Source organism: Panicum virgatum, chromosome 2N (assembly GCF_016808335.1).
Source record: "Panicum virgatum strain AP13 chromosome 2N, P.virgatum_v5, whole genome shotgun sequence".
In the NCBI taxonomy this organism is placed as follows: Eukaryota; Viridiplantae; Streptophyta; class Magnoliopsida; order Poales; family Poaceae; genus Panicum; species Panicum virgatum.
In genome coordinates, this window is record NC_053146.1 from 19,917,735 (window position 1) to 19,932,739 (window position 15,005).

General features: G+C 50.6%; 1 protein-coding gene across 1 annotated transcript; it reads right to left on the reverse strand.

The window, feature by feature from the left end:
- Window positions 1-500: 500 nt before the first annotated feature.
- On the reverse strand, window positions 501-2,294 carry LOC120659966 (ervatamin-B-like). The gene is made up of 2 exons (XM_039938267.1): window positions 1,613-2,294; window positions 501-1,404 (listed from the first exon to the last, which is right to left on the reverse strand). Exons 1-2 carry the CDS (start codon window positions 2,142-2,144, stop codon window positions 812-814), a joined length of 1,125 nt encoding a protein of 374 aa, XP_039794201.1. The 5' UTR covers window positions 2,145-2,294; the 3' UTR covers window positions 501-811.
- Window positions 2,295-15,005: the final 12,711 nt, after the last annotated feature.

Here is a 15,005-nt window from a genome sequence, read left to right on the forward strand (position 1 = left end):
TCTATCTCTTAAGGGTAACTTACACAAACACCTATTTTTCATGTTTTATATGTATTATTATCTCTTGACCTTATTATCCTTCTGAAAGTTCTTTATTTTGTAGCGGTTTTTCTCTTTTATCCCCTTTATTCCAAATTAAAGATCACTTTACTTTATTCAAAGTTAAAATGCTCTGTTTTCATTTTTACTAAAAGCATGTCAACATCTATATTACCAAATAAACACACTATTGAAACATATTTCATGAACGATTTAATGAACCCATTAAGTGTTGGTGCTTTTTTCCACAAATTCGATCAAAGTTAGAAAATTTAACTTATACTCTCTTCATCCCAAATTATTAGTCATTTTGACTTTTCTAGATGCATAAATTTTGCTATGCATCATATATCTAAATGCATAGCAAAATTTATGCATCTAGAAAAGTCAAAATGACTAATAATTTGGAACGGTGTGAGTTGTAAAACCAAAGTGAACTATAATTTAAATGGGATGGAATATACGATCATACTCGTGTGTTGCTCTGAGTTTCATATATAATCACTTCTTTACATTCTCGGTTGAAGCGACCAGTGATAGTGACACACAATGTACATGTACCTTCATTTGCATGTCGTTTTCGCACAAGAGAAGATTTACACGTATGATATGTTACTAATTAAAGAGTGTACTGCTGGTTTGCTAAAAAAAAAGAGTATACTGCTGGTACACGTAATAGAAAACGAAAAAAAAACAAGTTTGACTCGATCATAAGTTGACTAAAATGGAAGAAGGAAAAAGGATGTATATACATCATGTCACATCAGTGGTGTCACATCAGTGGGTAGGACGGGCGGATGGCGATGCCGCAGAGCCCCTCCGGCTTGCCGGCGACGTCCTTCCTCATCCTGATGTACCCGCCGTCGCCCCAGCCCTCCCCCCACGAGTTCTTGACGATCCAGTACCTGTCCCCGCCGCCGGGCTCCTGGCCGTACCCGACGACGGTGACGCCGTGGTTGAGCCTGGTCCCGCACGGCCCGTTGTAGACGCCCTTCCTGTAGTGCTGGAAGTTGGCCCCGCCGGCCTCGATGGACACGGCCACCGGCTGCGCCGCCACTGCGTTCACCAGCGACGCCTCGCTGCGGGTGGCGACGCGGCGGAGCCCCGCGATGCTCACCGCGTTGTGCGAGAGCTTGGCCCTGTCGCAGGCCCCCGTGGCCGCCGTGTACGGGTAGTCGGCCTCGGTGGTGATGCCACCGTTGTCGGCGATCCACCGTAGCGCGCGGTAGCTGATGCCGCCGTCGCAGCCGGCGTCCAGCGTGTCGCAGTCCACTAGCTCCTGCTCCGACAGCGACACCAGCTCCCCCGTCCGGATCTGATAGATACTCTCGACCACCGCCACCGTCGAGAAGGCCCAGCACGACCCTGCAGGATCCGATGACCCAGCAACCAATTCAGAACAAGATGCATGGCTGCCAGTGACCAATCCATGGGATCATGGGGAGCACATGCAAGCATGAGGATAGCGGAGGGGCAAGCATGTGTTAGCTTAAGCCTTCCGACAGCTGATGAAGCACTAATTGGAGAGCAAATTAAATGATGCCAGGTTGGAAGGAATGGTGATTGGTAGTACCGCATCGGCCCTGGTTTTTCACCGGCGTGACGGCGCCGCTGGCGCGCCAGTCCACGCTCGCCGGCGCGCCGTCGGACAGGTTCGCGTACGGCGGCAGCAGCTGGCGGCCCGCGTCGACCAGCCCCGCGCGCGTTGTGATCACCGCCGGCGCGTCCTCGTCGTCGCCGTCCGCATGCAGCGGCGCCGGCGCCGTGTACATGGCCGCGAACTCCTGGTTGGTGAGGTCTGTGAAGGCCGTCTCGCCGAGCTCGTACGTGAGCCCCGCCGCCGCGGCCTCGGCGTTGGTGGCCTCGATGTAGGCCACGTTGCGCGCGTACACCCGGAACCGTCGCCGCTCCTCGGCGGCCGTGGCGTAGGACCGGTTGTACTCCACCTTCCACCGCCGGAACCGCTCCTCCATGGCGGGGCTGCGGCCGCCGGCGCGCCCACCGTGGGCCGCCGCTGCCGCCGCCGAGCAGGGGCAGCCGTGGAGGAGGACGGCGAGCAGGAGGAGCAGCGCGCGTTTGGTGGTGGAGGACGCCATGGGTGACATGGGATAGCCGGCCGGCCTAGTTGAGCCCGGCCCGGTGGTTTACGCTTGTACTCCGTAGTAGAGTTATAGTGGCAGGATGATCTGAGACAAATGATTGGGATGGGGGAGATATTCATGAATTTGTGGTGCTGAGATGGATATGCGTGTAGGATTGTGAGTGGAGAGGGGACGGACAAGTCAAGCCATGGTGCAGGCTGCAGCTGCAAAAGGGATTCCTCCAAATGGTTTTTTACTTGACGAAGAGTAACCAAAGCTCTTCTAGTCTAGTTGGTTAGAGCAGCTGAGGTATGGTCGTCCTCATGAGGTCGCGAGTTCGAATCCCAGTTGGGACGAATTTCCGCCCGTGGGCAAAAAAATCCCCTTGCTGTGCTCGCCGTAAGGCTTTACCCTCACAGGCAAGGGCCAGGGTCCCTCACGGGCATGGGCCAGGGTTCGGGGATTTTTCCGCAGCCAGGAGAAGCCGTGTTGCTTCCTCTTAATGAAAAACGGTGGGTCCGTTCACCCTCCGGCCGCGTTTTTTTTTACTTGATGAAGTGAAGAGATAGCCTCTAACATTTTTCGATGCACTTCTCCCGAGGCAATGTTTGGTTTGGATGTAAAAAAATTTAGGGAAATTTTTCACAGTTTTTACCACTAATTAGAGGTATTAAATAAAATCTAATTACAAAACCATCTCCGTAACCATGGTACTGTAGCATAGCAGTTACGGTATCTAATGGGGCATTTGACCGTACAATTAGAGAATGATTAGAGGATAGTTATTATAGCATCACTGTATCTAATCATGGTTAAATTAGCCTCATTAGATTCGATTCTTAAATTTACATCTATTTGTGAAAAAATTTTGCACACAGATTTCGTTTAATACATCATGCATATAAGATTCCTCTGTCTAACAGTCAAACACTTCGGTTCAGTCATGTCAGATCCAAAATGGCTAAGGCCCTGTTTGGTTTGCCCTAGCACAAGTAGCACAAAAACTTTGACCAATAATTAGGGGTACTAAATAAAGTTAATTTACAAAACTAACTCCACAGCGCTGTACTACTTCGCGAGACGAACCTAATGAGGTCTTTGACCGCACGATTAGAGGATAGTTACTGTAGCATCACTGTAGCCAATCATCGATTAATTACTATCATTAGATTCATCGTAAAAAGTTACACTCATCCGTGGAAAGGTTTTGCAAATAAACTTATTTTAGTACTCCATGCATTAAAGATTCTTTTCTCGGAAAATGTGTGGTATGCTATGATATTGAAAAACAAACACGGCCTAAATCCAACGCAGCTATTCCTTGTCCCACGGGTCTGCAGTGCAGCGGCTAATAAATGGTGATATCCAACACTGCTATTCCTTGTCCCTGGGGTCTGCAGTGCAGCGGCTAAGGCTTTCCGCACTGGGACACTGGATCCCGTCCTCCAGTACTGCTTAGCGGAAAAATTGCCTGCAGCGGGCTCCTCTACAGCTCCCGCTATCTTTGCGGAGGTCGTCTGGTCCTTCAAATGTGGCAGGATGGCGTTCCTCCACCAAGCGTCTGTGTCAGCGTCACATCGCCTCCGCCAGCAACTGCCCGCGCGCGGAGGTCGTCCTCTGCCACCGGGCAGCATCCTCCTCCCCCACCGCCAGGAGCTATTTGCCGCCGCCAGATCTGGAGGCTAGGGCCTCCACCGCCCGTGCGGGCCTCCTCCGCCATGCCCCGCGCAGAGCCGGCATTTGCCGCGCGCCGCCGTGGCGGCCCGCCTCGCCGTGCAGGCCGGGCCGCCACCACCGCCCGCCGTGGCTGCCAGAGGAGGCTCGCCGCCGGCTTGGGGAGGTGGAGGCCGCTACCACCGCCTGCTGCAACCGGCGCAAGGAGCAGGACGCGGCCAGGTGCGGCGGCGGGGTCGACGAGGTCTGCCACGCTGGGCGTGGCTCCTCGGCCCGGCCGCCGCAGCTCTGGCGGAGGGTGGCGTCGCCGTCACCGCGAGGCCGCCCCGCGCCCGCACCATCTCGTCATCGCCGCGGTGGAGGAGCCGAGCCGAGCCGAGGCGGAGGACAGAGGGCGGGAGGAGGGAGAGAGGGCTTGAGGTCGCCGCATGGAATCTGCCGACGGGAGATGGCCGGAGCGCTCGAGCCTTCGCCGGAGAGGCAGAGGGCGGGTCCGGCTGCACAGGGCTCCGCCGGAGACGGGTCGCGCGGGAGAGGACTGCCGCCGTGCACGATTGGCTCCCGCGCGGGGGAGATTGCCATGCTGGGAGCTCACCGGCGCCGAATCCGGCCGCCGCCGCCGCTCCTTGAGCCGGACCCTCCCGCCGCCGCTGCTCTTTGCGCCAAATCCGGGCCGGGAGGGAGGAGCTCGCTGGCCGCGCGAGGGAGGACGGATCGGCCCCTCCGCCTCCACTCCTCGCGCCAAATCTGGGCTGGCCGGGAGGGAGAAGCTCGCTGGCCGCGCGAGGGAGGACGGCTCGGCCCCTCCGCCGCTGGCTCGGCCACCGGCGATGGGGATGGGATGGAGGGAGGAGGGGAGCCGGCGACGGAGAAAGCAGAGGATAAGACCGTCCACAGTGGGAAGAGGAAATGAAAGAACAAATACATTGTTTGACACTGTAGATGTATTGTTTGGCACTGTAGACAGAGAGGGCGTGGGAAACGAGGAGGGAACAAATTTGCTCTTGCTCCCTCCGCTGTGGTCAGCCTAACGGGAGAGAGAGGAGGGGGAGGGCATCGGTAAAATTAAAAAGGAGAGAGAAAAACTGACACAGGTCTCGCAATGAGTAGTTGGTATAGAGGAGATATTTAGATGATGAATTGATGTAGAGAAATATGGTATAGAAGAGAGAATCTCGATGACTAAATAAAAATATTTTTTTAGAAGATGGATATAGAAGAGAACGTGTGTGGACAGCCTAAGATCCTATTTGTTTCATGCCCCTGGGCCGGTGCATGAGCGAGAAGGGGAGGCCAACATACACATGACGGCCACGCTGACATGGCACGGTTAAACCATCATCCTGCAGTACCTAGGCCACCGGCTCAGCCTGTTGATGAGCTCAGAACGGCTTGGGTTGGTGGATCATGCCTGATCGGACCATGCCAAATCGTGCTGTGCCCAATCGGGCTCCGCCGTGCCACCATTTAGCCATCTATAACTCAAAATAACATACTATCAAGTTGTCATTTCTTCAAGTTTAATTCTTCTAGAGTAAAATCTGCTAACAGTCCTTAAACTTATCATGAGTTCTCGACCCGATCCTGACACTCTAAAAATATATATTATAGTTCTTAAACTCGTCCCACATTATCATCTCAGTCCTTAAACTTCCCTGAGTTCTCATACTTACTACTTATATTCTCGTTATGCACGTAACGGCTCTTAAACTTGTCCCACGCTCTTATCCCGGTCCTTAAACTTGTCCTACCCTCTCATCCAGGTCCAATGTTTCTAAAATACATTAGTTATTTAGAAAAAATCTTGCAAATTGTTTTAAATTTGTTTGGATTTCAAATCAAGTTTGATTCCACTCAAAGTGGATCCAAAATTTATGGATAAATCATCATAAATTGAGCGTGAAATACCAAAAATTCTAAATAACCCATAGTCGAATTATTGTTTTGTGATTTTCTCAGGATTATTATAGCAAAGGACGAATGGTTTTAATGATCTTTTTAATCTCTGTAAAATAAAAATAAAATATTAAATGTGTTAAAGCAACAACTCTAAAATCATCAAATATTGTATCTAAGATGAGTGCCTCATGAATTTTTGATCAATTTTGAGTGAGACTATAACTTGATTTTAAATCCTAAAAGTTTGAAACAATCTACAAAAGTGATTTCTAAATACATGAATGCATTTGGGAAGTATATGGACATGTTCGGGAGCTTGGGATAAGTTTATGGATCATCGTGTATAGTTTGAGAGTATGAGGATCGGGATGAGAACTCAGAACATGTTAAAGGACCGTGATAAAATTGTTGAACAAGTTTAAGGACTATTATGTGCATTTTAAGAGTACCGAGGCCGGAATGAGAACTCAGAACAAGTTTAAGAACTGCCGTGAAATCTACTCTCTCTCTCTTTTTCTTTTTTTGTCTGTTCTGCTCCTCTCTAAAACCAAACCTGAATGGTGTGGTTTGGTTCCTTAGTGGAAATGTTTTTAACTGGAGACGTGAACAACGTTAGGTTGGAAGAAGCATATACTTATACTTTACAACACATTAAGGGGGTGTTTGGTAGAGCTCCACTCCATAAAAAACAGCTCCACTCCACCAAAAAATACCCAAACAAGTCCACTAGCTCCACTCCACTCCAGCAAATATTAGCTCCACTCCAGTTTTTTTTGGAGCTCCTTAAAAGGTGCTCCACCAATTTTGGGAGCTGGTGGAGTTGAAGATAATTATCCACTGCCACTGCCACTGGTTACACAACCTTCACATACCCTTTCACTCAAAAAATAGAAAAAGTCAACAGTGCTCCCGGCCAACGAGCGCTCGCCGTCGCCCGAAGCTCGCTGCCGCCGAGCGCTTCCCGCCTCCGCCCTCGGACCTCACCGCCGCCGAGCGCTCCCTGCCCCCGCCATTGAGGCTCGCCGCCACCCCTCCATGCGCCCCTCCCTACGCCCGCTGGAGCTCCTCCCTGCGCCCACCGGAGCTCCTCCTGCCGCCCCTCCGGGGTTACCGCCGAGCCCGAGCTCGGGTCGCTTAGCCCGCCGGGACCCTCCCGCCGCCGCACGAGCTTGAGGTCGCGCCACTCTAGGGGCCACGCTCTCGCCGCCCACCGGGGCCCCTTCCCGGCACCCACGGAGCTCCTCGCGCCGCACTAGGGGCCACGCCGCCGCCACCGCCCAAACTCTGGTCCCGCCATGGTGAGGGCATTAGACCAGCCCGCCATGGACCTGGATGTCGAGGGTCGCTGCCGTCACGCCCTTCGAGCTTGGAGTTCGTTTGGGATCCCTCCACCGACTTTCCTCCCTCCTCCACAGACCTCCCCTCACCCACCACGGAGGTCATCTCCGTTGACCACGGGGTCGCATCGCCTCAGCGGTCAGCGCTCGCAGGGTCTCGCTACCCGCCGCCGTCTTCCCCCGTCGGGGCTCGCCGGTGCCTGATGCCGCCTCCGCCTGTCAGGGCTTGCCCACCGCTGATGCCACCTCCGCTCGCCGGTGCCCAATGCCGCCTCCGCCCGCCGGTTACCGCCGCTTGCCGACACTCGATGCCGCCTCTGCTCCGCGGGAACCGCTTCCGCCTGCCGATGAGAGCCACCGCTCGCCGGTGACCGCGGCGCGCTGGGTAAAGCCGCCGCGCGCCGGGGATCCTGGCGCCGCCGCCGCCCGCCGAGAAGAGCGCTGCTTGCACACAAAGGAAGAGAGAAAGATAACCTGACAAGTGGGGCCCACGTGGAAGTGAGGGGAGTTTCAATGGGTTGTGCTGAGCCACGGCTTGCACATTCGACCAGCGGAGCGAATGGAACTGGGCTTATGAGATTTATGGAGTGGAGCTCTCCCAAACATAATGAAGTGAAATTGCTGGAGTAGAGCTCAAAGGTGGAGTAGAGTTTGTGGAGCAGAGCTGGCGTTCTAGAAAAAACAGGATCCGTCGCCTGAAAGCTAACAATGGGCAATGGTGTGATGACCCAAAACAGATGGCTGCAATGGCCCAGGATTTCTTTAAATCCATGTACACACGGGATGACAACGTTGATCCGGAGGTGCTAAGGCAATATCTACCAGAGCGTGTCTCCAGGGATATGAATGAAAAGCTCTGCATGGAATTCTCGGATGAGGAAATTGGAAATGCGCTATTTCAGATCGGCCCCCTCAAAGCTCCGGGCTCTGACGGGTTCCCGGCAAGATTTTTTCAGCGTAACAGGGGGATGATGAAGGAAGATATCATTCAGACAGTCAAGGAATTCTTTTCCACCGGTTCCATGCCTGATGAGGTAAATGATACTACTATAGTTCTAATTCCTAAAGTTACTCATCCTTCTGTGCTAAGTGATTTTAGACCCATTAGTCTGTGCAATGTCCTGTATAAAGTCGTCTCGAAATGCCTAGTGAATAGACTTAGACCTCTCCTTCAGGAGCTTATCTCACCACACCAAAGTGCCTTCATCACAGGGAGGCTCATCACAGATAATGCTTTTATAGCCTTCGAGTGTATCCATGCCATTCAAAACTGCACTTCGGCAAGAACAAATTTATATGCCTTTAAACTGGATTTATCCAAAGCGTATGATCGAGTTGACTGGGGCTTTTTAGAAAAAGCGTTAGTGAAGCTGGGCTTTAGTAGTACTTGGGTGCAATGGACAATGGCTTGTGCTTCGTCCGTGCGCTACTCCATTCGCTTCAATGGGGTCCTGTCTGAACCCTTCCGGCCGACCCGTGGTTTGCGCCAAGGAGATCCTCTTTCACCATACCTATTTCTGTTTGTTGCTGATGCTTTATCGCTTCTGTTATAGAATGAAGTTACACAAGGCAATGTGGAGGTCCTGCGTATTTGTCGTAGCGCGCCTGGCATCTCTCACCTATTATTTGCAGATGACGCTCTACTGTTTTTTAAAGCTAATGCGCAGCAAGCAGAGCGTATAATGCAGGTGCTACAAGTTTTTCAGTCAGGGACAGGCCAACTACTGAGCCCGGCAAAGTGTTCTATATTGATGCGTCAGTCGCTGGACAATCTGATGAAGGAACAAATTCGTTCAACACTGGGAGTTGAACGCATCGAGTTTGAAGCAAAATACCTTGGCCTGCCGACACCAGATGGAAGGCAAAAGAAAGAGCGCTTCCAACCAGTTAAAGAGAAGCTTGCAAAAAGGATTACATCCTGGTCAGAGAAGTACCTCTCTTCGGGAGCTAAGGAGGTGTTAATCAAATCAATCGCCCAGGCGATACCGACCTATATGATGAGTGTGTTTCAGTTATCTGCCTCCCTGTGTGAGGATTTAGAGCGCACTATCAGGAAGTATTGGTGGGGTGAGGATGGGGATCAGAGGAGGACCCACTGGCTAGCATGGGAGAAATTCACGAGATGCAAAGGCCGAGGAGGACTGGGTTTTAGAGATCTCAAAATCTTTAACCAGGCACTGTTGGCCAGATAAGCATGGAGGTTAATTGAGCATCCTGACAGCCTCTGCGCCAAGCTGCTGAAGGCCAAATACTTCCCCAATGGTGATCTGCTAGATACCGCTTTCCCATCTCAGGTGTCGCCAACCTGGAGGGCCATCATGCACGGCCTAGAGCTTTTGAAGAAGGGAGCAATCTGGAGAATTGGGCGTGGTACGGATGTCAAAATCTGGCGCCATGCATGGATCCCGAGAGGATTAGAACTAAAGCCGGCTGGTCGTAAGCGTCCTTGCCGATTAAAGTGGGTCAGCGAGCTGATTGATGAGGAGTCGAGAAGGTGGAAGATAGATGTGTTGACGAGATACTTCCATCAGCACGATGTGGAGGTAATTAAGAAGATCAAAATTCCTTGGCGGTCATCAGAAGATTTTGTGGCCTGGCACTTTGAAAAATCTGGATATTTCACTGTCCGGAGTGCATACAGACTGGGCGTCAGTCTCAGAGACATTGACTCCAACCTGGGCTCGTCAAGCAGTCATCCTGATGGGAGCAGACCGGTGTGGAAGAAGTTCTGGAGCTTGCCGATCCCTCACAAGGTCCGCATCTTTGCGTGGAAGCTGATCCATGGAGGGCTAGCGACTAAAGCCAACAAATTCAGGAGGAAATTGGAGCCAACAGCAACTTGTTCCATCTGCGGCTCAGGGGAGGAAATGGAGTTTCATGCTGTCATGTGCTGCCCCCACGCGAAGTCCCTGAGAGATGCCATGAGATCCTGCTGGCCAATCCCGGGGGAAAAGGAGCTTGGACTTACTGGACCTGAGTGGCTTTTAAATGTGATCAACACATCAGATCCTGACGCTGCAGCCCAGCTGATTCTCATCCTGTGGCAGGCATGGTTCGTCCGCAACAAATGGGTCCATGAAGGCAGGTGGATCAATGGAAAAACCTCAGCCGAATTCCTGTCAAGCTATTGGGATTCCCTGTCCGTTATCCAGCAAGGAGAGGCAAATGACTCAAAGGGCAAACGACCGATGGTGGACACCACTATCAGGTCAGTTGAGAGGAAGCCAAAGGTCAGTAGCACCTGGACGAAGCCAAATGCAGGATGGGTGAAGATTAATGTGGACGGCGCCTTCATGGAGGGATCGGAGGATGCTGGCATCGGTGTGGTGATTCGCGACAGCTCCGGCTCGGTACTACTAACTGCTTGGAAACATGTTTCTGATGCAGGTTCGGCAGAGGAGGTGGAGGCGCTCGCCTGTAAGGAAGGGCTGACCCTGGCTGCTGAATGGGTTATTGTGGCAGCACCGCCCAAATTAATCCGGCTCAAGTGCGCTAACCATCACCCTAAAGGTAATCTCGGCTAACACGCACTTCAAACGGAGTAATCCGGCATGGCTGTCGGGTAAAGTCCCGAAGAATCCACCTGAGCATCGATCGAACCCAAAGCTTACATACAACCCACACGAAGGTGAGTCCAGAGAGTACAATATTTCACAATATATTACATTACCGAGTCTTAATTATTACAAACCAAGTTCGAAAACTCAGAAAGGTACTTGAAGTTCAAATTGAAAGTAGTTCAGAGTTCAACTGCAACGGAAATAAAGCGAGTTCTAAACGACGATACAAGATGTCATGATGAAGCCCGTACATGACATCACTCGGCATTGTCATCGTTGACCGGAGTCGTATCGCACTCTACCGACCAACCAGGAGGTAAAGTACACGGCCAAGTTAAGCTAGCTATCTGGTCTTCAAACATATCACCTGAAAACAAAGTTGAGCCACAAGCAAGGCTGAGTATACTAATACTCAGCAAGGCTTACCCGACTAGGATATACTAAGCCCTCTAACTAGACATGCAAGGCTTTTGGCTTGAGGGGTTTGTTTTTGCCGAAAAGCAATAAAGAGTAAGTCCTTATTTTCCGATTTTAGCTTTCAGGTTCTAGTTTGATTAACCATTCTACATTAGCATCTATCCAATAGCAGGCATGGTGAAAAACAATTATTTTTCATCATTCAACCATATTCCTCATAATCAATGTTCCACTTCTTACTCTATGTGGCAAAAGGGTTAAACAGTCCCAAAATCCGTGAGAGGCAGACGATTCGAATCGAATTTGTTAACCTGGCCAGGCAGACCTAAACACACGCATGGGAACCGAGTCCCCACACAACATTTCCCCTTTCTTTCTGGCTTGTGGATCAGGGTCACCCCCTTCGACTACAAGAGCCCCACGCCACGGTCGACGCCGAGTCGTGACCACGCTTGCACCCACATGTGGCCGCATGAGAAACGTTCCAAGAGGGTGAGGGAAAAGTCCACTCCCCGGTCTGATTAGGTACTTAAGCTTACCGATTACCATATTTCTCGGCATGTGATTAGTACGTTCAAACTCTTAACCACCACCACCACACACCGCGGCCTTATCCATTTTCACTAAACAGACGGGGTATCACAAGTACAACAACCCCGCCCGTAAACCTTATATTGCAGTGTGTAGTGAACATCCAACTCCTATAATTCTCGCGAGTGACAAGGAATCACTCGACTTCTACCGAATCATTAGCATAGCCAATTAGCGACCTACACATACTAGGGTTCAAGCATAGGTACCTAGGATCATGCAACTAAGGTTCCAAACAATTCCTACAAATTTAAATGCACAAGTAGATAGGAATATAAGCAGTTGCATAAATTTAAATTAGGTAGGACATGCTCCGGGGGCTTGCCTTCCTGAGCGGAGCTAGCCTTGGGCTCTTCTGAACTTTGGTTCAGGTCTTCAGTAATTTCAGTTAGATTAACTTGAGCTTCACGCTGCTCACTCTCGGACTCCGGCACCGGCTCGTACGTACCGTCAGCGAGAGTAGTCAAATCTACACGAATGCATATGCGTGAGTTGTGGTGATGGTAACAAACTTAATTTAATTCACTATAGAGTTGTAAAATATTTTCTTTACAGCTCCTTGAGCAATCATTTATAGAGTATTATCTAGATTAACTATTTCTTATTAAGTAAGTGAGGGTTTTGTTATTTTTAGAAAGGTTATCTTCAAGTGCAAGCATGGAAAATTCCAAATAGCTGATGGGTATAGCTTCCGAAGATGAACTTTTTATGGAGAGTCAATTACTTAAGTACAAACCTCCATACAATTTTCAGCTATTTTCATTGAGCATATTAATTATCAAAAATACATTAAACAGATACTGCTATGATTAAGATTCATTTATACAGAACAAACCATACAAGTAAATATGCTACAATTTTTATTTAGTGTTCCTCAACTTATGGTAAGTCTACTGTAAAAATTTCAGATTTAACTAAGCATTACACAAGGCATTAAAAATAGCACAAAGTATAGCTGAATGGATCAAAACTAAATTCCACAGACTGTTATACCAAGATTATGAGCCTTAAAATTTATAACAATGGTTCCAAACTGAAGAAAAGACTGTAGTAAAAATATTAGATTTTTCCAGGCACAGGAACTATTTTTCATTATTTAGTACATTTCTTCCCACCATAAATTATTTGGACTAGTTTGACTTAACTAAAAATTACCAAACATTTTATGAAGAATACATGCATCTATATAGAGAAACTGTAAAGGTTGCAGCTCATTAATCAAATCATAACAACTTGGATAAATAAAACTATTTAACCTAGGCATAAAGCAAGACCTAAGTAAATCTATAGCTAGACATGATAACTGACTACGAAACTTTTACACAAGGCTATGAATCTAACATGTAACACACTGACCAAAAATGGCCAACAGATCATGCATGTAACTTGAGATATAATAAAAGCTATATTTTCCTTGTGTCTTAAATAAAGCAATAAATATTGATCAAATGAAAAAGTTCATGTAACAAAAGTTGTAGATTTCTTTGCAAAGATTCCAGAACAGTTGAGTTTGCATTTTTCTGATTTTTCTACGAGTTTTAAACGAATTTACAAGTTTTCTATTTTTCAAAACAAAAGAAAAAGGAAACGAGATCTTGCATCTAGGCCCTTGGAAAGAATTGGGGGCTCGTAGATAAGCCCCTGGCCGGAGCCAGGAACAGAGGAGGCGGCGGCGGGGGCATTTCCCGGCGAGGGAGCTCACTGGCGGCGAGGGGAAGTGGGGGAAAGGCAAGAGGGAGGCGAGAGCTACTCGGAGGTGGTCTCGTCAAGGTCGAGGGCGGCCGGGAGCGGGGTCGGCGGTGTAGCAGCACGGCCGGCGGCGGTGGCGAGCTGCGGCGGCGGCGCTCGAGCGTGAGAGGGAGGGCAAGGGCAGGCCGGGGAGCTTCACGGTGCCATGAGGAAGCTATCTCGGGGGTCTATTTGGGTCGAGGAGGGGGTTCCGCGGCGGGCGGCGGCAGCTCTGCCCGCGACGGCGGTGCCCGGCGGCGTTGGGGATGGGCGAGGCCTGGCCACAGAGCTTCACCGCGGCGAGGAGGTCCCGTTCCGGGGTTCAGTTGGGACCGAGGAGTACCGGAGGTAAGGGCTCCACGGTGAGCTCGAGCAGCGGCGCCAATGGCGGGGCGGTGGCGCCGTTCTGGCACCGGGGCGGGTCGGCTCAGCTTGGTGAGGGAAGGGGAGTGGAGCGGGAGGGTGGAACGCCCCTTGGCGAAGCAAATGGGGAGGGGGAGCTCGGCAGGAATGGGGCGTAGTAGAAGAGCGAGCTCGGCGCGTGCGCAGCGTGCGGTGGCGTGCTCGCCGAGCGGCAGCACTGGCCGGCTCAGGGGCGCAGAGAAGAGGGCGGGGCGCCGCAGCGTGCGTGGCAGCAGCGGCCAGCGTGGCATTGAAGGCCGGCCACGGCGTGCGCCCTGGCGTGTGTGGTTGTCGCCACGGCGGCGTCGCGGAGCGTTAGCGGAGTCGAGCAGAGGCGCAGCGAGGACGGTTCGGGGGCGTGCGCACTCGAGCGCGTGTTGATGGCGCGCCCTCGGCAAGGCAGCAGCGCGGCGGCAGCAGGCGCAGTGAAGGGGCGGCAGCGGCGCAGCGAGCGCGCGCGTGCACGCTCGAGTGCCCAGCGCGCTCAGGGAGGAACAGGGAGAGCGAGGGAGAGAGAGAGGGGAGAGAGAAAGAGAGAGTCAACGTTTTGACTTGATCAAAACTCAAAATTTTCCATGGGAACTCGAAAAATTTTGAACACGAAAGTTGTTCCAAATTCAATTTCCTACAACTTTCCTTTCAGGCAAAACTTCGTTTGAGCAACGATTTGAAAGTTTAAAATTTGAATTCAAGTTTAATGAACCCACTTGTTTTTCGGGGTTAACTCCAAATTTCATGTTATAACTTGAAAATTTTTGAATACGAAAGTTGTTTATCTTGTCAAACTCTACAACTTTCGTTTTGGGCAAAAGTTCATTTGAGCCAAGGTGTGAGAGTTGACTTTTTGGTTCATTTAAACGGATTTCGGGCTTTTAAGTAATTGAGAATTGGGGGGGGTTTAACGGGTCATTTTATATTAATTGCATGTTTTAAACAGTGCTAAACACCAGAGGTGTCACAGTTACGCTCCCTTCGATCCTGGAGAGTGACTGTGCAAACATCGTCAGATTTCTGTCCTAGCCGGAGCGGCAGAGGTCGCCTTCATCTTTCATGATCCAGGAGGCACTAGAGGAAGCGGTCAAGTTACCGAGAGTAGAGTTTCATCATGTTGGGAGAGAGCTTAACTCTGTTGCTCATTCGCTGGCGCAGCTTGCGAGACGCCTAAACCATTCTGCGGTCTGGCGCAATCGCTTCCCTTTTTGTGTTGAGCAGCTTGTTGCTCGAGATGTAAACCTTTCAGTTAATTAATGAAGCTCTCTCTTTTCGCAAAAAAAAGG

What these genes read in the sequence shown, in the direction of transcription:
- LOC120659966 (XM_039938267.1), bottom strand. Translation starts at nt 2,144, where the DNA reads ATGTCACCCATGGCGTCCTCCACCACCAAACGCGCGCTGCTCCTCCTG. An exon ending in GAAAAACCAGGGCCGATGCG is followed by an intron (nt 1,405 to 1,612) that starts GTACTACCAATC and finishes CGGATCCTGCAG; the next exon opens with GGTCGTGCTGGGCCTTCTCG.